The 10998-nt window shown below is 34.9% G+C and overlaps 1 protein-coding gene across 1 annotated transcript in view; it reads left to right on the plus strand.

Moving 5' to 3' along the window:
- The window catches only part of LOC106882964 (uncharacterized), a 63220-nt gene that overhangs the window by 30811 nt on the left and 21411 nt on the right, over nt 1–10998 (plus strand). The window contains exons 9-12 of the mRNA XM_052967636.1: nt 1121–1159; nt 4654–4701; nt 5940–5966; nt 9219–9251. Of these exons, the coding sequence (XP_052823596.1) occupies nt 1121–1159; nt 4654–4701; nt 5940–5966; nt 9219–9251 (147 nt within the window). The remainder of the gene's footprint in view (nt 1–1120; nt 1160–4653; nt 4702–5939; nt 5967–9218; nt 9252–10998) is intronic.

A 10998-nucleotide genomic window follows, 5' to 3' on the forward strand; every position in this document is an offset into this window, starting at 1 on the left:
ATATAAGAGCACTCATGTACATATGTAGGTGTCTGCTTTTATCTTTTTGTATGTGTATATATACACGTGTATGTGTATTTTTCTTGGTGTTATATATATAGCTCAGAAAAAGACCCCATTCCATATGTGTGTGCGTGTGTGTATAACCCAGTAAAAGACTCCATTCCATAAAGATACACATATGTATGTATGCATATATGTATCAGTCTCTAAGCGGGTTTTCTCTCTCTCAATTCCATGAAGATGTTATATTATATTTGATTGCGCATGTAACCAACTGTATGAATTCAAAAGCTTTCCCCATAGACATGACCTTCATTTAAATGACTCTGAGGAAGCTATAAATGTTTCACTAGTACTCAGCTCGAACAGCAAGCTTCTTGTTTCAGAAGCAAATGTAAACTAATGAAAGAAATTACGTAACTCCTGTTCTTTTGTATTTCATTAAATTATATATCTATAGACATATATATATATATATATATATATATATATATATATATATAAAATATAAGGAAAATGACAAGTTTTAACAGAGAAAATATCAATTTATTTATATAGTAGCCAATTTCATATCGCCTACGTACGTTTCAATTTCTTACCTTCATTCATATTTTAGAATTAATATTGCATTAAGCATTTAAATGTTAAAAAATCTCTTCAGGGCAAAAATTGACAAAATATATCCTAATGAATGGAGAGTTGCTTTACCGACTGAAGTAACAGCATACGCGCGTGCGGGTGCATATTTTGGCACAAGGCCAGCAATTTTAGTAGGACCGGTTAGTCGATTACATCGATTCTAGTACTTGATTGATGACTATCTCATCGACCTCAAAAGGATGAAAGCAAAGCCAATATCAGCAGAATTTGAACTCAGAAAATAAAAGGCCGGATGAAATGCCGTTAAGCAATTTTGTCAGGTGTGCAAATGACTCACCGCCTTACATACATACATACATACATACATACATACATACATAAATACATACTAATCAGATGTTGATATTTCACAGAAATATCTAAAGATTAGATTTTTATCTTGTAATTATTTATAATGTGTATAACAATATAATTCTATAAAATATATCATAAATTGCTTTCTTTTTAATGATTTCAGATTTACAAACATTGGCATCGTTTGCTTCAAATGGTAATGGTGAGAGGATACATTATTTATATGAGATTTGGTTTTTGGCGTATAAGGTGTATGAAGTGATTGACTCTGTAGAAAGTATTAGGGTTACCGAGAAGTAATTTCATATTTTCAAGCTAACAGCAACTGAAAAAAATCGGTGTCAAAATTATCTGGTACTTAGAGTGGGAAAGAAAATTAACGTCACAATATCTGGGATATTTAGAGTGGGAAAGTGTATAGATATGGGAATTGGAATACCTCATGATCTATCCCCCGAGAATGAAACAGTATGTTAAACAATTTGCTAACCAGGAATGAACAAACACCTTTTCTGATGAGAAATAGACAGTCCATGCCAATAATAAACGTAAGAAGCACTGACTATCGCCAAATGAAAATCCAGTTCCGACACTCAAACAAGATACTACTGTGTGTTTGGTAGAGTACGATAGGTGTTGTTCACTTCGAATAATTGGAACAAGGAAAAAACATTACCGTAGAAATTTATTGTCAACAATTTGAAAGTGTCGATCAGGATTTGTTCCAAAACAACCAGCTCTTGTCAACAGGGAAGGGATCATCGGGCAACATTCAGCAAAGATAGTTCAAGAAAAGGTAAATTCATTTGACTGAGAAACTCTTCCTCTTCTTCCCTACTCACCAGATGTAGTCCCATCAGATTTTACTTCTGATGAATAGAGCTTTGGATTTATTCACCAGAAGATACGCATATACGGCTATTGCCGTGGAATATTAATGCAATGCTGTGCATAACGTATGTAACATTCAGAAAGGAATAGCTGCTATATTTCATTCAATTTGCCATCAAGTAGCTTCGGGCTGGACAATAACATTAATGAGATGAATAATGAAAAAATGGTATTAATGAGGGAAGGCAGAAGACGCCCGCCTATCTCTACCTCTTTAAAACATTGTTCTTTTACAAACATACAATTTGAGGTAATAGACCTCTTACTAATGTTCCATTTGGACACAAGATCCTTACAATGAGGTACTAAGCCTCTTACCAAAAATAACATAATGTCCTTACAAATGAGACACTAGGCTTCTTACATTTTCTCTTATGGGCCATATGCCCGTTCAGTATGAGGCATTCAGCCTCTTAATTTTACTATTTTCCGCCCCGCCGGCACCCGACCAGGCTCAAAGCGTCATTCAAGCACTCCGATAGTGCCAGGTCAGCGGAAGCGGAATACATCTTCTGGGAAGGAGTCCATTACCTTAACAAGATCCGTGTCTGAGATGACCTGCGGAGGCCATCCAGGATCCTTAATGCAGGTTATGTCTCCACCCCTGGCAAACTTTTTAGTAAACTTTCCCACCACCTCTCCCCTTCGGGAGAAGACCAAATATTCTTCCTCCATTGGGCCGAGGCCACAATTTTTCACTGCCCCATTTTTCTTCTTTTTTCTGCTCTTTGCTACGGGAGGGTGTAGTTCCTCCGCTTTAACCGGGAGATCTTCCCTCCCTCCCGCATCCTTGGGGTCCTTCGGTGGGCAACCATTGTTGCCCACCTTTTTCCTTTTTTCCCCTTTTTTTCGGGGGTGTTTTCACTTCCTCCATCTCTCCCTCCGAAGGAGGAGGTGGGGATTCTTCCATCACTGACTGTTCCAGGACTATACTTTGGTCCTGTGGACAGTTCTTTTTAATGTAGCCTGGTTCCAGGCACAGGTGACACTTGGGGGGCGTCCCTCAAGAGTCACCGGATATCTAGAACCGGCCATTTTAAGAATATCTGGAAACACCAGATTCTTGGCTAATTGGGTCCACAGGGTCAAACTATCTATCTCTCTCTCTCTCTCTCTATATATATATATATATATATACATATATATATATATAGATAGATAGATAGATAGATAGATAGATAGATAGATAGATAGGTAGGTACATACATATATACACACCCATATATGGGTGTGTACATATACGCACCCATACACATGCGCGCGCGCGAACACACACGCACGCACACACACACACATGCACACACATGCACACACAGAAATAGCGGCTACACATTTTTTCATCTGAAAAATTACACCCGATGATTACTTCCTTCTTTCCTTCTCTAGTCCACGAAGCCCTGAAAAACAAAAGAAAAATATGAGGAGCCCTTTCCCTTTGTCTCTAACTAAAACCGTTAAAGCATCATCTCATAAAAGTTTCGTGCTATAAAACCAGTGTTAAGCATCATCCTTCATCTTCTGTTTGAATCACCTTGGCACATAACGTTAGGAGTGAATGTGATTTTATCTGCACTTATCAGTATGGAGTCACTAATATTGGAGCTTGATAAAAATTTCTCCGATAGATGAATTCAAATTTCTATATACATTGGTAAGAAGTCTTCGAAATGTAATGTATTTTCTAAAATGTCTTCTACTCTTGTTTTGTTTTTGTTTTGTTTTTTCTTTTGTTCTTGTTTTCCTGCTTTCCAGAATCGTACAAAAATGCCAGTTTCTTTTCGTTAAAAATAGTAAAGTGATTTATCATTTCAAGTATATATCAGTTTCTGTGTAGAGAGATATAGAGCGGAAAGAATTGTGCTCTTCTGAATATGAAGATATTCTTTTTATATTATTTTCTTTTTGTAGTTTCAATCTTGTTTCTTTTAGTTTCAGTGTTCATCCTAAATATGCCTAAGTGGAAAACTGGCAGATCTGTTAGAGCGTCGAGTAGAATGCATGGCGGCATTCCTTCTCATTCGCTGAGGTCTCTATCCAAATCCTGCCATGATTAACTTTGCCCTTGGTCTTTTGGGGATCAGCCGATTTGCTCTCTCTGTTTCCTTTCCTGGTGGAAATCAAACATAAAGATGAGCTCTGCCAGGTTGCAATGCGCAAGATACACAGTATATCACGACGACACCCCTACAACTTCATCAAGAAGGCAAGGCATTTATGTCTACTCTGAGTGAGTAGACGTCGGAGTGATTTCATTTTAACAAAAATGCAAGGAGCTCGGTTGCATATAATCACCCATTGATACAGTGTGTCTTCTTCAGTGAAGAACACTTAACTTTGAAAATCCATCTAGAAAATCCTATGTACGTATCTCGTGTGGTATTACAAAATATCTCACTGTAATCAGCACAATGATTTGTCGGTTTTTAATACCACGATCAATTCATACGAAACGAAAAGTTATTTATGGCCCGATATTTATCAAATTGTCAGAAGAGAAACGAACAATGACTGTATTTGCAGGTTGTCCCAGAAGTATAAGACAGATAAGCAAATATCGAGACTTGTCGCCTTTAGTTCGATATATACTGGCAGCTCAGCTTCCTAAATGCGAGGAAAATTCTCTATATTCTGCTTCATTAGTATAAATTATTTCAGACGAGTTGCTTTTTCGGAAGAAATATCAATACAGATTTTTTACCCTTAATTTAATAGTTTAAGCTTTTTTTGATATTACATTTTTACTGTTTGACAAACCAAAAAGTATATCCGATACATGAATAATATTTTAATATCATTTGTTGTAAGCAATTCCAGAACCCACATTCAACGCGTGGAGGAGTAATGTGAACAGAGGTACGTATATATCACTATAACATATCGAATTGATTTAAAGATATATAAATAGAATAAAATAGAAAACAACCAATGAGCCTTTAAGTTTGCTTCCCATGAACAACATACTACTTCATGTTTTGTTATATGAAGTACTAAAATGTACATACATTCATTCACGTACAAATACTCACACAGACTCACACAACTCATGCAACTGCGGTCTTAGATGTTCGTCTGATTATCCTGCACGAAACGGAGCAAATGTACATCGCATACATTTGATCACTATAAACAAATCTTTTGTGCAAGTCATTCGGTATAAAAGCTGAATATTTATACGTCCTCTTCGACGAGAAAGTCCATCATATTCAAAATAATTAAATCGAGTGAATTGTGAACATATTTCACCGGAACTCGCAGCATCGCGCGACAGAAATATGCTTTGCTGCACTGCATTTAAAAGTTTAATATAAACTCTTACATCTGTAAAACAAAATTACTGATGCTAAAAGCATTAAAGTTAGTGTTAGCATATTTAATGAGCTGGGTCTTAAATATTTAAGTAGGAATATATATTCGGTGAAGAAAAAACAAGAGCTCAACAAATAGTATAATTTCCATCGTCTTGTAAAAAAGGGGAGACAAGTCTGGAACTGACTCGGCTTTTCTCAGAGCAGATTAGACTTCATTGCACTAACCGAAATCATGATGGAACAAGTACTAAGCAGCAATTCAGCAGTGTACACGAACAGGCGTCAAAAATTACCTTTCAAAAGCAAATCAGTTAGGTTAATTACCTAGAAACGCCATCTGCACTACAAAACATCTATTAAATTGGTCCTAAAACATTTAATACAATTAAGTATTAATAATCTAATTAGAAATACTTATTTAGTGCGGGAAAACGTTGCTGATATTATTTTAATCGTTTTAATAGGTTAAGGAGAGACTCGAACGTATTATGATTTCCTTAAGCCACCTCAACGAAATGAAGATTTTATCGTATTTTTTACATGTATACTAGGTTTTCAGCATGTTATATTCATGACATGGATTCAATTCAAAGCGGAAAGTGATCGGTTAATTAGATCTACATTGCTGACGTTCTTTATAATAGCACGCAAAACCCAATTTCTTGCGTACAGAAGTCTAAAGTTTTAAGTATAAGTAAGAAATATTTCAAATCAATTAATATGATTTGTTTTTCTTTATAAAAATGTTTAATGTTAATTCTTCCTCTTGTTTATATTCCACAGACTATGGTGGCGTGGCTACACCTGCAAGTAAGTCGATTATATATATATTGTTGTTAAATATGAATATCCAACCGTAAGATAAATTTTATCATAGTATATTTCTTTCCTTACTTATAATTCTCTATTCTCCTTAAGATTTTCTTTTTGTATCATACTATATATTCTATGTGTTTTTTAGAATGATACATTAAGGATCTGTTTTATGAATACCACCGGGTTAGTTGAATCACTATATTGTAACTTAAGTTTATATATTCATTTATTTAATTTTATATTTCTCTCACTATTTCAATGTTAATTCTGAAGTTTGTTTAAAAGTTTTAGTGTCTAGTATTTCAGTGCCTAAGTACGTAAGAGGTAATTTTGTCGGGATGTTTGTTGAGAGTTGGTGGTCTTGGCGTAGAGTATTTCTAGATTCCTAGCTGTGCAAATTTGCTCAGTGTGTTAAAATCTACATAAGAGAATGCCTTTACTATGTTCGAACTCAAGCAGTAAGAGATGTTCCTGCTCTGCATTCGTAGACGAAGCTTGCTAATGCAGTAGCATTTTTTTCTAAAAGGTTTAAGAGCACGTGATTGTTTTGGTAATAGCGAACCATAAAATTATTAGGAGTATGGCTAATACTATATGTATTTTGGATATTTGGCTATTTTGTAGTAAGTACTGGTAAACTATACTTTTTGCGAAGTATCTGCAGTAATTTGGAATATTCAGATTCTGATAGCTGCAATTCTTAATAATAGCGTCTCTTTCGGTTGGATCAATTTGGAAAGATTAGAGGAAGCGAAGGTTTGAAAGAAATGAGGACTGATGAAATTTCAAAATGATCACATTATGATTAAATCTAAAGCATTAGGTCTAATCTTGCAATAATCATTTTAATACAATTTGCTTTGGGTCCGAAACTGAAAAATAACACTTAGTGGAAGCTATATCTTCCCTCTACGTCACATCATACACTCTTTTCCCGTCTTCTCTGTTTACTGCTAAGCATTATACCCACCTCCTTAACCCCTGTCTCTTGTCTAAATAAATATATATATACATATTTAGTGATGCTGAATGTAGCCATTTGCTGTGGACATGATCAATAAGTATGGAAACAGGACTAACTCTGTAAAAAAGTGACTTATACAATAATATGCTATTCTATACATCTTGATGTATTGAGTGTCTCCACTGTCCTGTTTTTGTTCCCAACTTTGACCCTCCATAAATCCAGAATTTATTTTGGCATTTATCGGAACAGCTGTTTTCGAAGACTCAAATGGTCGTTGAGTGCCTGAAATGAGGAGTAGATAGACAGCCGACAACTGATGAAGAGTCGTTCTTTGTGTTACTTGTTTTCTCTCTCGTTGTTTGCGTATTTAACTCATTTGTTTTTGTACTTCATGTTGTTTACTGTTGTCACCAACACTGTACTCATATATAAATATATATATATTTTATATTATATATATATATATATATATATATATATATATGAAAATCTCAAAAGTGATTCGGTATCTAGTCGCGAAACCAGTTTATGTAGTAGAATTGTAGTTTCGATTTGCAGGTTGACTTCCTGCGTCGATATCGCTGAGATCCTATTTAACTAGTCACACAAGTATTTTACAGGAAAATATTGAAACTAAAGGAGGTTAAAAAAAAGAAGCTTACTTTGATTAAATTCCCCAAAGGGTTTTATATTTTTATAGCTGGTGGAATTTTGATATTGTCTCGTTTAGGATCTCCACATGAGAAAATAAATGGCATGAACTTTAATCAATGTCTAACCGAAGCCGAAACATGATCTTTTCTTAACCAGGCTACGTGTTGTATGAGCACAATATAGTCGATTGATATTGATTCTAGTGGGCTAAAGATGGCTGTGTTGCAGTACGATCTCAAAATTAACAAATACAAAATTTAATACTATAACGCATTTAAACATTTATCTTTTGCAAAAACCGGAAAACTGGAGATATATTTTGCACGTGATCAGCTATCCACTATCCATATTTGTACAATCTCGTGTTAGTATGATATTGATCAACCAGCTTATATTTAACAGCTCAAATCATTTATTGTAAGCTTTTTATAAATCTGTCATCTAGGTTAAACGACACACGAGAAATTTATTTTAGGGAAGTAGGCGCAGGAGTGGCTGTGTGGTAAGTAGCTTGCTTACTAACCACATAGTTCCGGGTTCATTCCCACTGCGTGGCACCTTGGGCAAGTGTCTTCTACTATAGCCTCGGGCCGACCAAAGCCTTTTGAGTGGCTTTGGTAGAGGGAAACTGAAAGAAGCCCATCGTATATATGTATATATATATATATATATATATATATATATATAGAGAGAGAGAGAGAGAGAGAGAGAGAGAGAGAGATGTGTCTGTATATGTTTGTGTGTCTGTGTCCCCCCCAACATCGCTTGACAACCGATGGTGGTGTATTTAGGTCCCCGTAACTTAGGGGTTCGGCAAAAGAGACCGATAGAATAAGTACTAGGCATCCAAATAATAAGTCCTGGGGTCGATTTGCTCGACTAAAGGCGGTGTTCCAGCATGGCCGCAGTCAAATGACTGAAACAAGTAAAAGAGTAAAAGAGTATAGATAATTTGAATCAATCACATTAAATTTCTGATGTAGTGCTTATTGAATGGGGACTAACAGACTAAGTAAACTCAGGAAAGTACTGTATTCACCATAAGACATTTAATCCAAGCTTTGGATGTTTCTACCACTTTACCTACTTAGTAGTATACAATATTGGAACGTATTAAGATACAAACGCTATATATCTTTAGTTACAGGAAATGTGGTGTGTCATACTCATGCTTGAGTCTTTTAGTGACGTAATTCAAATGGATAATAGTTTCAAATGCGTTGTGTAGACTTACTTATTCATGTATTAATGTAAGGCAACAACTAAAATATGGATTATCTTTTTCCTAAATTACGTTTTCCATATGTAAAATCTTTACCGTATATTTAATTCACAGCAAGACGAGGTGACTTGTTATATATTGCAAATGCTCTATTTGTCTTACGCTTAAATTACCAAAATCTCACAACTATCAAAGAAATTTTCACTATATAGATGATCTATTTTAACTATACAATCATGTAGAAACTTGTATTTTGCATTTCCTATTAATCTTCCACTGAAATTACCTAGATACTTTGACTATTTAAAACCATTTGGGTATTAAATAACTACGATAATACTTAATAAGAAAATTAAGAAAATGTTTTTATACTTTTTCTTTCAAATGTTTTATACCATCACAGAAAGTGCTGAAATGTTTGCAAAGAAAGAGAACGGTAAGTTGATATACATTTCTCAAAAGACATAATTTTCTATCACAAAATAATATTTGGGGGGTCACTTCCGATCATTTGGTATTCATTTGCAAAGCGATACAATTGATGTGGGTGACCTTGCTGGTGGCCCTTAAAACTCATGTAGTCAGACTAGATATTTACTAAATGGCTGTTCAATACAAGATGGTTTTACAACAAGATGTACATAATAACTATTATAACACAGTCCTTAATTTGAGTTATAGAATATACATTTACAAGTACTACCTGTTCCATGATTGAGTGGTCGGCAACTAAACCGACTTCCCCACCTGAGTTGGTTGCTATTCTTGAGAAGGGTGTCTAGACACCCAGCAGTACTAAAAGTAAGACATGTCGAAGGACAAATGAGCTCCTTGTGGGCCAACGGCCATCGAGTTGAGGAAAGCCATGGAAAACCATCTCAATATCTTTGAAAAGAAAGCACTATAAGAAAGTCAAAGTTTTATGGCTTCATCCGATGGGAGAAGACGCGCTTAATCAGGAAAACTCTTACCTTAGCGTCATTAACGCGCTGCAAAAGCGTACGATACATGGCGACGACCATGATGACATTTACAACAATTATAAACAGAAGAGCCGAAATGCAAAAGCAAAATAATAAAGATGAGTTAGGACTTCGGTGTGTATCCTAAACATATGTACGTAAGTTGTACATCATAATTAAAAACATGTATATCAAATGTACAACAGATGGAATATGCATGCCAGCCTCAACCAGTAACAGTTACTGAATGTAGCTAGCATATCCCGTCTTTTATTCTCTAATGGTATTAGCCATCGGACAATCGTCATTCCTGAACACTGTCTTCAAAGGTTTCTGGGCAGTTACATTGATTCTTGTATGTTTTTCTGCTGCTTACTTAGAAAAGATATAGACTACAAAGTGAATGTTGCTTTGTGTGGTAGAAAAGTCAGATATATATACCGCAGAGTATGTGATCGAATATATGATCGAATATATCAGTTTCCCACATGAAGATATATCATAACATTTACTCGTGATGATGGAGCCTCAGTTCGATGTGTAATTTAAATATAGCGCTGACCGTTTCTTATAGTCAATTAAAGATCCATATACTATGCATGTTATGTATAAATGAGTTGGGGGAAGAAAACGGAGACGTTTGAGTGTACTTGAAAAATTTTCGTAAACTATATCTGCTAAATTGCCTAGGCAAGAACAATGCTAAATTGATAAGCAAAAATCGGGTCTACGTCCACAGCAGTGCTTCAGTTTCCAATTTTCCTTAAACGTGTTAATTTACTTCAATTTATTCTTCATTTCTTGAAAATACTTCCACTTCTTATTCAGAGCATTTAAAAACTATCGTTGGGCTTCTGTTTATTCTCTTTTCTGTCAGTTATCCAAAATTTTAACAAATGTAAAATTATCATATGTACGTCTTTCAGTGCATCAATTTTAGCTTCTAATGCAAATTCATATCACTGGCTACTTTCAGCCGTTGCCTTTTAGCACGCACACACGCACACACGCACGCACACACACACACACACACACACATACACACACGAAACACAGACACACACACACACACACAAAACACACACATTAACTACAATATGTATATATATATTGTTTAAAATATATGTACATATTATACACATATCAATACATACATACATACATACATACATATATATATATATATATATATATATATATATATATATATATATATATATA

Source organism: Octopus bimaculoides, chromosome 4 (assembly GCF_001194135.2).
Source record: "Octopus bimaculoides isolate UCB-OBI-ISO-001 chromosome 4, ASM119413v2, whole genome shotgun sequence".
In the NCBI taxonomy this organism is placed as follows: domain Eukaryota; kingdom Metazoa; phylum Mollusca; class Cephalopoda; order Octopoda; family Octopodidae; genus Octopus; species Octopus bimaculoides.